Source organism: Strigops habroptila, chromosome 11 (assembly GCF_004027225.2).
Source record: "Strigops habroptila isolate Jane chromosome 11, bStrHab1.2.pri, whole genome shotgun sequence".
Taxonomy (NCBI): domain Eukaryota; kingdom Metazoa; phylum Chordata; class Aves; order Psittaciformes; family Psittacidae; genus Strigops; species Strigops habroptila.
The window spans coordinates 15,051,445-15,066,532 of NC_046360.1; the positions used below are offsets into that span (position 1 = coordinate 15,051,445).

Consider the following 15,088-nt stretch of genomic DNA (forward strand, 5'->3'; position numbering starts at 1 on the left):
GGTACAGGCAGGGAGGCAGGTCCCTGCAGGGGCTGCAGAGACCAGCCCTGGGGGCAGGATGAGGAGCCCCTCATCCCCCATATCCAGCATCCTCAGCGTGTGCCAGCTTCATGTCCATGCTGGTAGTCCTCATCCAGCCCCTCCAGTTTCTTCATATCCCTCTTGATCTGGGAGGCCCACACTGGACCCTACTGGGTGGAGCAGCAGCAGCTTCCTTCAGGTGGCTGCCCATGACCTCCCCAGCATCTCCCACTGCCAGCTTTGCCTTACTCTGGAGAAGGGCAGCAACAAGCTGATGTCAACCTGAGGTCCACCATAGACTCCAGGCAGGGTCCTTCCAGCTCAAATGGGTCAAATGCTTCTTCAAGAAATGTGCTGTGCTGTGCTGCCACAGGCCATGAAGGACGTTGCCATCGCAAGGGATGAGGCATTGCCACTCCTCAACATCACGAAGAGCTGGTTTGTCCACATAATGTGGTTGTGATTCTCCTTTCCAAGCATCCTGCTGGGGCCTGCAGGATGCCTTTTGCTTATCTCTTGACTGGCAGCACCCCGAGATAGACACTGCTGAAGGGACTTTCTTGAGGGGTCCGCAAACTAGCAGGGGCTGACAAACAAAGCAGCATCTCTGCAGCTGAGTCCCGCAGGAGTTGTCACGTGTAACATAAATCCACTTGCTTTTCTGAGCTGCTTTGCTCCGCTCTCCTGGAGGTGCAGAAACCACTGACCTCAAAGGAAAAACAGCACAACCCAACCACAGGAGGATGTTATAATGTGGAGCAAATCCAGCACTTCTGCTCCCCTGGGATGGAGCAGGAGCCACCTTCCCTGACAGACAGGTCATGCTTTTGGTGACAGCATGATGGCTTCACTAAACACATTGCATGCCCTGCTGTGACCAAGGAGGAGCAGTGGGTGAGGCTGGCAGATGATGCTGTGATGGAGCAGGATGTGCCCCACAGCCACCAGCCCTCCTCTCCACCAGCACCTCGTCAGGGTTGCAGAGGACCACAGTGGCACTCGTGGCCAACCCTCTCCTCCACCAACACTAACTCTGATCTGCTTCCCACTTCCTCCCAGTTTCCCAACCTGAAGGAGCCGTTGGGTTGGACAAGAGTGTGTTTGCTTTGGCTTGGCTGGCAAGCAGCGATAAATGCGAGCCCAATGCCAACAATCCAGGTCCTATTTCAGGCCCTACCAAAAATAAACTCGGAAGGGAAACTCCAATGGGAATGAAACACGGATGGGTCAGTGAGATCCCAACATTGCACTGGGAATGTCCCTCTCAGCCCTCTCTGGGAAGGGGGATGGCAGTGCCAGGGGTATCTCATGCTGGAGGGGGTACTGTGAGGGGCTTAGGGAGCTCCATCAGCTCCACCGGCACCACGGCACCAGCCAGGGTTATATGGATATAAGTATATATTCAACTGATATTTCATGTGGTGGCTTCAAGTGGGTGCGTTATACATGGGGAAATGGCCTTTTCCTTCTTTGCCCCAAAAGCGGATGGAATGGTCCCTGGTTGCCTTCCCAAGGACACTGGACTCCAGGAATGGCCAGGCTGGAGGCAATGGAATGTCCCCTGGACGTGTGGGTGAATCCCAGACTGGCCCTGTCCAACCTGGCCTTGAATGCTGCCAGCTTCTCTGGGCACCCTGTGCCAGCGCCTCAGCACCCTCACTGGGAAGAACTTCTGCCTAAGAGCTCATCTCAATCTCCCCTCTGGCAGGTTAAAGCCATTCCCCTTGTCCTGTCCCTACAGGCCCTTGCCCAAAGCCCCTCTCCAGGTTTCCTGGAGCCCCTTTAGGCACTGGAGCTGCTCTAAGGTCTCCCCTTCAGGAGCCTTCTCTTCTCCAGGCTGCCCCAGCCCAGCTCTCTCAGCCTGGCTCCAGAGCAGAGCTGCTCCAGCCCTCGCAGCAGCTCCGGGGCCTCCTCTGGTCTCACTCCAACAGCTCCACGTCCCTCTTGTGCTATTGCCCCAGAGCTGGATCAGGACTGCAGGGGGGGTCTCCCCAGAGCGCAGCAGAGAGGCAGGATCCCCTCCCTGACCTGCTGCTCACGCTCTGGGGTGCAGCCCAGCACATGAGGGGGTTCTGGGCTCAAGCACACACTGAAGCCGGGTCATGGGGAGCTTCTCCTCACCCAACACCCCAAGTCCTTCTCCTCAGGGCTGCCTGATCCAGGACACCAGTCAAGCCCTGGCCCTAATGAAGTGCCCAGAGCAAAGGGATGAAGCTCAGCAGCTGCAGTGCTTTGGTGCAAACACATTTCTAGCACACAGAGCTGAGTCTGAGCAGATCCAAGGGCCTGAGCCTCCATTCCAGCTCTGGAAGCTCTGTCTGCATCACTTGGGAAAAACCCCTATTTCTGCACAGGAAACACAAGTGCATTCAAGCAGGAGAGGAAGAATAATCAGGCAGGAGGTAGGCAGAGGCATCCTCACCACCGCTACCTGCTTCACCCCCGCGCCACATCGCACCCGGCCTTGTTTAGCGTGGGTGGAAGCGCAGATCACAGCACAGTGCCAGTGCTCTGCCAGGGGCTGGGGTTCATTAGGAGCCTCATGGTCGGCCTCAGCTGCTGCTGCTGGGGGCTGGCCACGCTCCCCCCGGTGGATGCCAGGGCATCCGCTCAATGGATGCCCTGTGTGCAGGTGCAGCAGCAGCCTCGGTGAGACCAGGGATGTTTGAAGACCCTGACAATATCCTTAGGGGAAGGGAGTGTGTCCTGTAGCTGCCCTTGCTCACATGGTGGCTGCAGGGGCACAGCGAGATGGACAATCTGGAGCAGTCCTTAGACAGGACCCATGGGTTTGGGTCAGTGCAAAAGGCTGAAACAGAGGGGCAGGGGCAGCCCCAGGGCAGTGGGTGGAAGGAGCTGGCTGTGGTCTGCTTCATCCCTTACAGCTCATCACACCCTTTGCATCCCTTGCATCCTTTGCACTCTGCATCCCTTGCAGCTCATCACACCCTTTGCATCCCTTGCAGCTCATCACACCCTTTGCATCCCTTACATCCTTTGCACTCTGCATCCCTTGCAGCCCATCGCACCCTTTACATCCGTTACATCCTTTGCACTCTACATCCCCTGCAGCCCATGGCCTCTGCACAATTCCCAGCCAAGCCCCCACTTCCCCTTTCTCCCACCCCATCTCCCTCCCAGGTATGAAGCACGCTGCAGTGGCTCGAGAGCCCCCATGCAGCTCCCATGCCTGGCTCACCTGGCAGGACCAGGTTATCCATGGGGTGGTAGAGACCTGCCACCCCACATCAAACATGCCTTCTGACAACCCCTCTGCTCTGCAGGGAGGGGAGACATGAGGAGCTCCTGGGCTGCTGAGTCACAACTAACATGAATCCACTCTGGCTGAGCATCGTCTTCTCCTCCCAGGGACGGATGTGCAGTCAGGATGTGTGTGTGCAGCATCTCCTCGCACCCCCATGGATGCCCAGCCAGACAACCAGAACCCGGCCATGTTTTCTAACACGTTTTTAATGATGCAAGCAAGTCAAAGCCCACTTTTCCATGTCTGTAGCCTTTGCTCTGCCCGCTCCATGAGCAGCCATCAGGAAGGGAGCAGGGAAGTTTCGCCCAGCACCACCAAGCCAGCGACCACCTCAATCCAGATCTTATTTTAGCTGCAGCTCAGGGGTGAAATTCCCGTTCAGATATTCACCTCCAGAGGCCAGAGTGGGGGAAACATTTTTACTCCGCACTGTTTAAATTGGAATCAATCCGGTGAGCCTGAGGCTGTGAGGCTCCGGAGGCCCTGGCCACACGCTCCCCTCACCCAGGGATAAACTGCACGAGGCCGAGCTCTGATACAACACTCAAGCGCCCAAGAAAAGGGGGAAGGAGGCTGGGAATGAGTGGCAAAGCCACCGTGGTGGGCGACCATGCACCCAGTGCCGAACAGAGCTGGGGGCTGGTGCTGAAACCTCTTCCCCCTGGCTCCCTCTGTGCTGAGGCAAGGAGCATCCCACTCTCCTGATGACTCCTCGTGGCACATGCATGAGGCCTCATCCTGCCCAATGTGGCACATTGCTCCATGCACATGGGACAGCAGTAGCTAGAGCAGGTTGATGTGGTGGGACCACGTGCAGGTCCCATTGGGCTTCCCCAGCCCCTCTCACCCCAGGGAGCTCGGTGGTGGCGGTGGCAGGGTGAGGAAGGACAGAAGCTTTCTTGCTCTGTCCCTCTATAGATCAATCCAGGCCAGGTTAAGGCTCTTCCTGGACATCACAAGCCAACTGCAGGGTTGTTTCTGCTCGCAAGCCCTTGGGTCCAACTGCCATTATTTCTTCCTGGGTGATGGCAGGTCCTGGGGAGGGCCCGTGCTTCTGCCACCCATGCTGTGCCACCTGAGCTGCTTGTGGCACCGCTACAGACACCATCACCGGCCAAGGACTCCCCCATCCCAACCTGAGCCCACACCCCCGGAGCTTTGTGCACATTCCAGCACATGATGATGTGCTCCCTGCCTGGACCTCTTGGTGCACACGGACTGTGGGACACCTGGGATCACCCGTGCTCTCCAGCCCTGGTCCCCATGGGTGCCACTCACCTGCCTCCCCCATGCTCCCAGACCCAGCCTGGGGCTGCAGATTGTCCCTGATGGGTGACCCAGCTGCACCTCAGCTCCCTGAGCTGCTTCCCTCAACCCAGAGCACCGTGTCCACTCATGCAGGTTCCAGCAGAGTGCCCTGTCCCCCAGCTCCAGCTCCATTCACTGCGGCAAGTCTACCCTGCACCACCACCAGCATCCTGGCCCAATACCAAAGGCAGCCTGAGCCCTACACAAACCAGAGCCGTCTGCCTCCTGCCATGCATGCCAGCTCAGATATCTGCTCCAGGTCCCCCAAAGCCCGTCCTCTGCAGGCTCCAGCCCACCGGCCTGCAGCAGGCAGCGCCTGGAGCCGGCCAGGGTAATGAGAAGCGCATGGGAACCACATCTGGTAGCGATTGAGCAGGAGCAGCGCTGGGAAGGGAGGAAGCACAGACTTCCTGCAGCACAAAGCAAGGGAGAGGAATGTCCGCAGCGGAGCGGGGGCCCTGGTGTCCTCCTCCCTGCACTGGCTCAGCCGCAATACCTTCGACAGGGGAGCAAAGGCACCAGATCGTGCCTTTGGAGCTGCCCCTGGAACATGCCCCCTGCTCCATGGCTGAGCCCCTCAGCTGCCCCCCTGGGCACCCCACAGCTGGGCCTCGTGTGTGGTCACTCCTCTCCAGTCCTGTGCTTCTCAGGGTCAAGGTCAGGACCTGCTGCTGAGGGTCTGGGGTCAAGACAACCCTCACCATGCCCAGACAGCACCAGGCTGCAAATGACCCTCGAAACAGCCTTGGGAAGAGAGCAGGAGCCCCAGCGAGACGGTGAAGGTGGCGAGATCAAGGCAGGGTCTGCTCTATGCTGTGGTGATGGGGATGTGACACTGGGAGGGGAAATGGCATGGAATCATGGAATCATAGAATCTACCAGGTTGCAAAAGACCTTTAAGCTCATCCAGTCCAACCATTCCCCAGCACTGCCAAGGCCACCACTAACCCATGGCACTGAGGGCCTCGGCTACACGGTGTGTGAACACTTGCAGGGACGGTGAGTCCAGCCCTGCCCTGGGCAACCTGTTCCAATGCCTGAGCACTCTTTGGGGAAGGAATTGTTCCTCATCTCCATCTAAACCTCCCCTGGTGCAGCTGGAGGCCGTTTCCACTTGTCCCATCCCTTGTTCCTTGGGAGCAGAGACCAGCCCCCTCCTGGCTCCATCCTCCTGTCAGGCAGTTGGAGAGAGCGATAAGGTCCCCCCTGAGCCTTCTCTTCTCCAGACTAAACCCCCCCAGGTCCCTCAGCCGTTCCTCATCACACTTGTGCTCCAGGCCCTGCACCAGCTCCGGTGCCCTTCTCTGGCCCCGCTCCAGCACCTCAATGTCTCTCTTGGAGCGAGGGGCCCAGAACTGAACACAGGATTTGAGGTGCAGCCTCACCAGCGCCCAGTGCAGGAGGACAATCACTGTCCTGGCCCTGCTGCCACACTGGTGCTGATACAGGCCAGGATGCTGTTGCCCTTCTTGGCTGCCTGGGCACCCTGCTGGCATGTAGGTGCTCACCAGAGCAGGCAGCAGTGCGGGGGCAGGCAGCTTGCCTGGTGCTGTGCTGGTGCAGGGTGAAGTCTTGGCCACCACAGCCGAGCATCCATGGCTGCTGAATGGATCTGGGTTGTCCTGCCAGGAAGAACACCCTGAGACAGCGAAACCCTGACTCCAAGTGACACCTGGAGGAGGATGTTAAGTCAAATCTTGGTGGCAGAGGGTAACCCTCCTCCCCTTGCCCAGCAGCTCAGCAGAATGCAGCCACTAGGGCTCTGGCCACGGCTCTGCCTTGGGAGCTCCAGCACAGCAAAAATCTCCTGGTGGTTCCCAAGGATGGGGCTCGGCAGATTTGTCTGTTCAGAGCATGGGGCAGCCATTCCATGGGGACATTGCTGTCACACTGCAGAGGAGCAGGCAGGGGTGGGCAGGGTTAACTCTGCAAGGCATTGCCTAAGCAGCCCAGAGGCAGAGGGATCTGCGATCAGCCCACCCAAAGCCTCTCCAGCTGTTGGGATTTGGGAATCCTTTAATGGAAATCCAAGGCAACCAAGCAGGGGAAGGAAAACATGGGAAATGTATATCCAGGGATGTTTTAGGGATGCCCTGTTTGCCTGGGGATGCTCTGCCTTCTAACATGGCCGTTTCTACTCCCCTCCGGCACGCTTTGAAGTCATATTAAACCTTCTACTTCTAAGGCATTTTTAATACATTTCAGTGGTCTCTCATTGTGCTAATTCAAGCCAGGAGCCTCTTGTGCATGCTGCTGAAATGAGTTTGCAACTCGGCCTGTGCTGAGCACTGATCTCATCACCTGCACCGAGCGCTCACTGAAAGGAACCATGGCCACCCCAGCAGCGCGTTTGAAGTCGAAATGCAGTTAATAAACTCCGTGTGTTTAAGGGGTTGGAAGGGATCCTGGAAGCTGAGGGGGTGTGGGGGGTGTGTCTCACCCTCCCCAGGGCTCCCCAGGGAACCCACAAACATGGCCTGGCTTGGTGTCCATAGGGAATGGTTGCTAGCTCATGGGCTGGAATGAAACCATGAAGCCAAGATGTGAATGAATGAAGCACTGAGGCTGGAGAGTGGAATCCATCCAATGTCAGTGATGCCGGGGTCACTGCATTTTTGGCCTTGGCAAAGTCACCCCATACAGCAACTCAAAAGCTGCCAAAATCCACCTGAAATGCTTTCGATGAAGTCATTTAAAACATGTGAAGTGCTTTCAAGCCCAAGCAGCAGGACCCCTGCAGATGCTCTTCTCATGCATGCACAAGGGATGGGCTGGAGAGGAACCCCCAGGAGAGCATTGACCACAGCAGTGCTCAGAGACACCCCCAGCCATTGGGCACCACCTGCACATAGGGCCCGGGGGCAGGTGGGAGGGTGGGAGGTGGTGGCTGCTTCTGGTCATGATGATGATGATCATCATCATCCTCCTGTGCTGGGCATTGGTAAGGTCGCACCTCAAATCCTGTGTCCAGTTCTGGGCCCCTCACTCCAAGACAGACATTGAGGTGCTGGAGCGGGGCCAGAGAAGGGCAACGGAGCTGGTGCAGGGCTTGGAGCACAAGTGTGATGAGGAACGGCTGAGGGACCTGGGGGAGTTTAGTTCGGAGATGAGAAGGCTCAGGGGGGACCTTATCGCTCTCTCCAACTGCCTGACAGGAGGATGGAGCCAGGAGGGGGCTGGTCTCTGCTCCCAAGGAACAAGGGATGGGACAAGAGGAAACGGCCTCCAGCTGCACCAGGGGAGGTTTAGGTGGAGATGAGGAACAATTCCTTCCCCAAAGGGTGCTCAGGCATTGGAACAGGCTGCCCAGGGCAGGGCTGGACTCACCATCCCTGCAAGTGTTCACACACCGTGTAGCCGAGGCCTCAGTGCCATGGGTCAGTGGTGGCCTTGGCAGTGCTGGGAACGGTTGGACTGGATGAGCTTGAAGCTCTTTCCCAACACGGCTAATTCCATGACTCCATGCTTCTACGGTTCTACGCTGGAGCCGCCGCTGCCCCGAGAGCGGCTCGAGCCGAGGGCACTAGGACCGCGCACGGGGAAGGGGCCGTGGCCGGGGCGGCAGGAGGCGGGGCGGCGCAGGCGCGGGGCGGCGGGGCCATGTCGCGGTTCGGGGTCGAGGGTCTGGAGGCCGCGGAGGCGCGGGCGCGGTCCCGGCAGCAGGAGCGGCACTACCGGCTGCTCTCTGAGCTGCAGACGCTGGTGAAGGCGCTGCCCAGGTGAGCGCGGCGGTGCGGTGCGGTGCGGTGCGCGGTCCGGGGCCCGGGGCCCGGCGCTGACCCGGCGCCCGCAGCCCCTGTCAGCAGCGCCTCTCCTACACGACGCTGAGTGACCTGGCGCTGGCGCTACTGGACGGGACCGTGTTCGAGATCGTGCAGGGGCTGCTGGAGATCCAGCACCTCACCGAGAAGAACCTCTACAGCCAGCGGCTGCAGCTGCACAGCGAGCACCGCGGTCCGCGGGGACGGCGCGGGGGGGGCGGGCAGAGGGAACCGGCGGAGGCACGGGGGGAGAACCGGGAGAGGCGGGGGGACCGGAGAGGGCACCGAAGGGAAGCGGAGGGAAGGCGGGGCGGGAGGAACCGGGCGTGGGGTAACGCGGGGGGACCGGGAGGAGGGTACCTGGGGGAGGCAGAGGGGAACGAGGGGAGACCAGGGGGAATCGTGGGGAGAGGGAGCGGGGGCAGGGCACCGGGGGGAGAACTAGGGGTTGCAGGGCATCGGGGGTGCTGCCGGGCACTGGGGGCGGCACATGGGGTGGGCACAGGCCAGGGAAGGCACTGGGGGCACTAGGGGCTGTGGGGGGCGGTACTGGGGGTGGGTCGATGGGGACATTGCGGGGACGATGGGTACACCGCGGCGGGAACATGGGTCCGGGGCACATGGGAGGCGGGTGTGATGCTGGGGGCAGGTTGTGGGACACATGGAGGGATGGGGGGGCGGGATGACGGTGCCATGCCCTGACCCGCTGCCTGTCCCCCTGCAGGGATGAAGCAGGAGCTCTTCCACCGGCACAAGGAGGCGCAGCAGTGCTGCAGGCCCCACAACCTGCCGCTGCTCCGCGCTGCCCAGCAGCAGGAGATGGAGGTCTGGGCTTGCTGGCATAGAGCCATGGGATGGTTTGGGTTGGAAGGGACCTTAAAGCTCATCCAGTTCCAACCCCCTGCCACGGGCAGGGACACCTTCCACTAGAGCAGGTTGCCCCAAGCCCCATCCAGCCTGGCCTTGAACACTGCCAGGGATGGGGGAGCCACAGCTTCTCTGGGCACCCTGTGCCAGCGCCTCAGCACCCTCACAGGGAAGAACTTCTGCCTAAGAGCACATCTCAATCTCCCCTCTGGCAGGTTAAAGCTATTCCCTTTGTCCTGTCCCTCCAGGCCCTTGTCCAAAGCCCCTCTCCAGGTTTCCTGGAGCCCCTTTAGGCACTGGGGCTGCTCTAAGGTCTCCCCTTAAGGAGCCTTTTCTCCAGGCTGAACCAGCCCAGCTCTCTCGGCCTAGCACACCCCTCGGTTCCCCAGCTTGACTTGGGAGTCCCTTCCTCTTGCTCTGCCCTTCATCCCCTGGAGAGTGGGGTCCCAGGCTCTTGCCATCCGGGATAGCTGTGGTCCAGGTGTGGTACGGTAATCATAGAAGTTCAGGAGCCCACTCCAAAAGAGCAACGCTCTCCACAGTGCTTTAATGATCCTTCATTACTTGATGGGCTGAAGCCTGTGTGCAGGTACAGAGCAAGCTGACAGGCAAGCGACCTGCTCTAGTGGAAGGTGTCCCTGCCCATGGCAGGGGTTTGGAACTGGATGAGCTTTAAGATGCCTTCCAACCCAAACCAGGCTGTGAAAACGCAGAACGTTCATGAAATCTGCTGTTACATCACCACGAGTAAAAAGCAGAGAATACTCAAATCACATTTTGTTCAGTAGCAGTGATAAGGAGGAACTACCTTGAGATACTCAAGCGTAGGAAGAGTTTCTGCAAGCACCACAAGGTACTGGGAGAAAGACACCTCAGCATGAGTGGGAGGTTCAGACCCAATGAACTCATTTGTACACTGTGATAAGATAGAGGCAGTTTTATAAGGTAAAGGAAATTGCAAGTAGCTGGTTACCAGAATTGATGGAGTTTAAGTGTACAGTGACGACCACGTCAGCGCTCACCATTTGATCATTTGTCGTGGTGTTTCCACGTCCATCATTTCCTATTGAGGTGGCTAAAGCCAGGCTTGACCTCTATTAGCTGTCCTGTTACTTTTGTCTCTAATAACTTATATTTATAGCAAGTAATAATCCATACTGCCTGCTCTGAAGTGTTTCTGGTATTGTCTTCACTTATTAAGTAGACCACAAAAGTGTCATTTTCTCATTGTCTTACATGATGTGCAACTTCTTCCACCTTCCTTCCATCTTCCCTCTGTCTTTCTCTTCTGTATTCCCTTGCCAGGTGTTACTAGAGTTACTTCTTCCCTTTTTTATCCTCTGATATCTGTGCTGTTGAGCATTTGAGAACAGCTCAATCATCTCAGTAACAATGGGTACATGTGTAATTGGAGCTGCCCTCTGTGGTTAAAGGTTTTGGAGACCACCTCCCACAAGTTAGCTTGGCATTGGGCTCCCAGGAGAGGTAGTACAAGATGTAGTTTTTAGATGTCTGGCTCTCAGTGGAACCCTTAGCATCCAGACAAGCTTTGCCCATAGTACCAGGTCACCAGCCACCAGAGCTGAAGTGAACCTTGTGTTTAAGCCTTAGTTTTCTCCAAGATTTTGGTACTCTTCTGTAGCCCAGAATCAGGTGCCAACCCTGCACAGTATGGAGGAACTTACACCTGTGCCTTTCGAACCCAAGGGCAGTCACTCTTCCAGCACATAAGTGGAGGAGATGCTGGTGTGGTGCCACAGAGGCTGGGAGGAAGGAAGGTCTTTGGGGAATGAGGGATTTGATTCCTTCACATCTTCCACAAAGCAGATGAACCTCTGGACTGAGGAAAGCTTGAGGATGGAGCTTTCTCAGGTTCATTAGCATCCCATAGTGACGGAGGCAGCCAGGCCTCTGCTTGCCTTCTATTGAGGCTGAAGTTGCCTTGAATTCCTTCACATTCATTCTGACAAGATCCTGCCCCACGCGCAGCTGATGTGCACTAATCTTTCAGTGGACCAAAGTCCTGCATCCTCCTTATTAGCAGGGAGTTCTTTGAAGCTTTCTCAAACCTATGGACAGAATTAAACATGTAAGATGCTGATTGACTGCTGTACACCCAGGAAAGGCTACACAAGGGCGTTCCTGCTCCATTAGGTAATAACTGCTCTTTGGATCAGACAGCCACTGATTTATCTGTGCTGTGGCAAACCTCAGCTCTTGTCCTCACTGTTCAGGGCCAAGACTTCCATCATAGAATGTTTTGGGTTGGAAGGGACATTCAGAGCTCATCCAGTCCAACCCCCCTGCAGTGAGTAGGGACATCACCTAGAGCAGGTTGCCCAGAACCACATCCAGCCTGGCCTGGAATGTCCCCAGGGATGGTGCATCCACCACCTCTCTGGGCAACGTGTGCCAGTGTCTCACCACCCTCATGGTAACAAATGTCTTCCAGTGCTGTTTTCCAATGACTGTCATCTTTTTCAGGCTGTGGAGCAACGAATTCGAGAGGAACAACGAATGATGGATGAGAAGATAGTCCTGGAACTGGACCAAAAAGTGATAGACCAGCAGAGCACTCTGGAGAAGGCTGGCGTGTCTGGCTTCTACATCACCACCAACCCACAGGTTGGTGTTTGGGCAGGGAGTGTAAAGTCTGACAGCACACTTGTGTCAGCATCTTCACTTGTTTAACAATATCTTGCTTTTAATGAATTCTCAATCACTGGATCAGAGAGAATGACCCATCCGTTGCCCCGTCAGCTGATGGGCAACGTGCCCTTTGCAGACCTAGTACCGGGCTTGTAACAAAGGAGCAGAAAACCATCAGGCAGGGCAACATCCCAGCTCTCTGCTGTAGTTTTCCCAGTGTATGGGTTAGGAAGGCTGCGCTGCAGTCCTGTGACTCCTGTGTGGGGCTGAATAATACCTAAATAAGTGGCTGCGTAGGTTTATCGCTGCTGTACCTCGCTCACTGTGCAAACTGCCTTGGCAAAGTCTTTATGAGGCATCTTGTTAATCCTTGCATGTGACTTGCTGGAGATGATGATCTCAGGCTGTGATTAGAACATTGGTCGTCGTTTCCCCAGTGCATCTGCTCCAGAAACTCGTGAGCAGTGGAAATAAAACTTCCAAAGTCTCCTTGGAATGCCACAGGAGTTTGCAGGGAATGTAGAAATGAGGGGAGGAGGGGTGTAGCTGATTAAATTTCTCTTCCATAAAGACCTACTAGTGAGAAAAAGTGGGTTAAACCAAGTTAGTTAAACCGGGATCTTCTAAACCCCATACGAGTCCCGGCTGTGCAGCCATGAACAAGTCTCTTATTTTTCCTGTGCTGCTATTCCTCACTGCTATAATGAAAGCAGCTCTTTCTCTCCCCTCCTGCCCCTGCCTTTATAAGTGATAACTCCTCACAGGGTTCCTATTTGCTGGAGTTTAAGTTTGCCTTTGCAGTAGCTGGCAAAGCAGACACAGGGCTTGGCTTGTACCTGTGAACGCCACCATTGCCTAAGAAATCCCTCCTGGTGTCTGTTCTCCACATGCTGGAGAACATGTGTTTCCTCCAACCCTGCTGTATAAAATACCTGCTTATGCAGGCGATAGGTTTTTACCAAAATAGACTTCCTTTATTTCCATAAGGGAATATCTGCAAGCCTGAGTCACAGAGCAGCGTCCACGGGATTTGCTGCTCCACTGGGTAGTCTCTAAGTGGCTTGTGAGCTAAATGTAACTAAAGAAACGAGCAGATGGTAAGGAAAGCATACACTGATGTTGTTGACTATAGGAGACAGTGGTCTCCACCCATGGAAAAGGGAGTTTTTGAAGGGGAATGACACACCTAGAAGGAATCTGGTGCCCCAGCACAGCAGTGTGCTACACACAGCCTCCACTTAGGACCCAAAGTGATCCCTCCTGCTTTCTGCCCTTTTGTGCTGGAAAAGGATCAGAATGTGGAAAGTGCTGTTGAAGGATGAGGGGAGGGAGCTGTGCCCTTGTGGAGAACCTCCTCCATGGCATGAGGTGTGGGTGTAGGGGGGGATGCTGCTGCTCCAGAAAGGGAAACCTGCAGACCTGGCTGGTCCTCGCTGCATTTAGCGCTAAATCATGGTCAAGAAGAACCTTTCTGAGTCCTCAGTGAATCCTCAAGCCCTGGGACTCCCAAGAGCTGCACTTTGCAGCAGATCTCTTAAGAAATTACTGCCCTGTATCTTACAGAAGCACTTGAACCAGTGAAAGGCTTTGGTTTCTATTTGCGTGGTTTCTCTTTTGTTCCCTGACGATGAGCAGCTCTTGAGTGGGTGGTTCAAATGCGTCCTTTCTGCTTCCTGCAGCAGGGAATGGGATCATCTTGTTCTTGCAAAAACATCTCTTTCCTTTGCAGGAGCTGACTTTACAGATGAATTTACTGGAGCTGATTCGGAAGCTACAGCAGAAGGAATCCGAGTCTGAGAAGGCTTTTTCCTGAACGAGCAAATCTGCTGGTTTCTTCCTGGAGTTTTCTTCTGATTTCCCTCTAATGAATAGACTGTTCATGCATTTGCTTTATGTCGTGTCAGGAAATCCTGCTTGGATTTGAGGAGCAGGTGTCTCTGGTAAGGAATGGGAGAGGTGAGGAGCTGGAGGTGGACTCACCTTCCACAGGGATGGTTGGCAGCTGGGAAAAAAGTCCCAAGTTTCTCTCCAACAAGATGGTGCTATGTGTGTTGAGGCACAAACAGCCTCTTAAACAGGCTCTTCCGGAGAGACTCTGAGCAGGTACCAGCACCAGGGGAGGATTTCGGGATTCTGCCCCACATTACTGGGCTGTGTTTGCAGTGTCCCACTCAGCTCAGGTAGCAGAGACATCTTGAGGGCTTTTCTTTCTCCTTAAACCAGTTTCCAAATGCAGAGAAATAAAATCATTCTGTCCTGCCTCGGGGGCTGCAGATTTCCCACTGTCCATGGCTGCGAGTACCTCTGTCCTAGCCCTGCCTGGTGAGTGTGGGGTTTGGGGTGCGCTGGATTAAAGCTGGGGGGAACCTTGAGTGTCTGAGACCTGTCAGGACTGAGCTCGTGGCACCGGGACTCGGTGCACGGGGGAGTGGGGGCACTGAAAGCTGGGTAAGGGATCACCTCAAGTGTGGAAGGACCATGGTGGGGCCGGGCAGTGTGGGCTGCCCATAGGGAATGGGTGGTGCAGGGGGGAGGCTGTGAGCACTTCTGGTCTTCCCGGGTGAAGTTCAGGTCAGAGAAGCTATTGGGAGTTGCTTAAAGACCTGGGGCCATTGTGTGTTGAAGAGCTTTGATTGCACCTGGGTCACTATTGAAGGGTTTTCTGGCATTCCCAGAGCAAGGCTTGTATAGAATCGTCATAGAATCCCAGCCTGGTTTGGGTTGAAGGGACCTTAAAGCTCCCCCAGCTCCAACCCCTGCCATGGGCAGGGACACCCTCCACTAGAGCAGGCTTGGAGCACTCCAAGCCCCGTCCAGCTGGAAAGTGGGCTGATGTGGGACCTGCACCATTGTAGGATCCCCATGAGCCATCTGACCCCCAGCTGGGAGCCCTGCACTCGACTGCTAAAATGTTGAGAGGCAGAGTGGACAACATTCCCCTCTGGAGACGCCATCAGGCCTGCGAGGACACACGCAGACAGGAGCAGTCTCTAGTGCTGAATCTGTTCCTCTGTGTGTGGCCAGAGCTATTAGCGAGGAAATTGCTTCCCAAGGGGTGAGGATGAGGAAGTCAGGGTTGGACAATGGCTCCTATTGCAGGAAAGGAGCCTGCCTGATGCCGCGGTTGGAGCAGCTCCTCCCAGAGCAGCAGCAGAGCCGATGGTGGGGCTGGAGCAGCTCAGGGGCAGCTCATGCAGGAGGTTGGGGTTGTGCCATG

The 15,088-nt window shown here is 56.1% G+C and overlaps 1 protein-coding gene across 1 annotated transcript; it reads left to right on the plus strand.

Moving 5' to 3' along the window:
- Positions 1-8,026: 8,026 nt before the first annotated feature.
- DGCR6L (DiGeorge syndrome critical region gene 6 like) lies at positions 8,027-14,158 on the plus strand. The gene is made up of 5 exons (XM_030501869.1): positions 8,027-8,313; positions 8,388-8,548; positions 9,080-9,180; positions 11,707-11,847; positions 13,601-14,158. The coding sequence occupies exons 1-5, from the start codon at positions 8,057-8,059 to the stop codon at positions 13,682-13,684; spliced, it is 744 nt and encodes a 247-aa protein (XP_030357729.1). The 5' UTR covers positions 8,027-8,056; the 3' UTR covers positions 13,685-14,158.
- The last annotated feature ends 930 nt before the right edge of the window (positions 14,159-15,088 follow it).

Coding starts and splice junctions, on each gene's coding strand:
- DGCR6L (XM_030501869.1), top strand. CDS start 8,057: ATGCTTCTACGGTTCTACGCTGGAGCCGCCGCTGCCCCGAGAGCGGCT. Junction 8,314..8,387: donor CTGGTGAAGGCGCTGCCCAG/GTGAGCGCGGCG, acceptor CGGCGCCCGCAG/CCCCTGTCAGCAGCGCCTCT. Junction 9,181..11,706: donor CCCAGCAGCAGGAGATGGAG/GTCTGGGCTTGC, acceptor CATCTTTTTCAG/GCTGTGGAGCAACGAATTCG.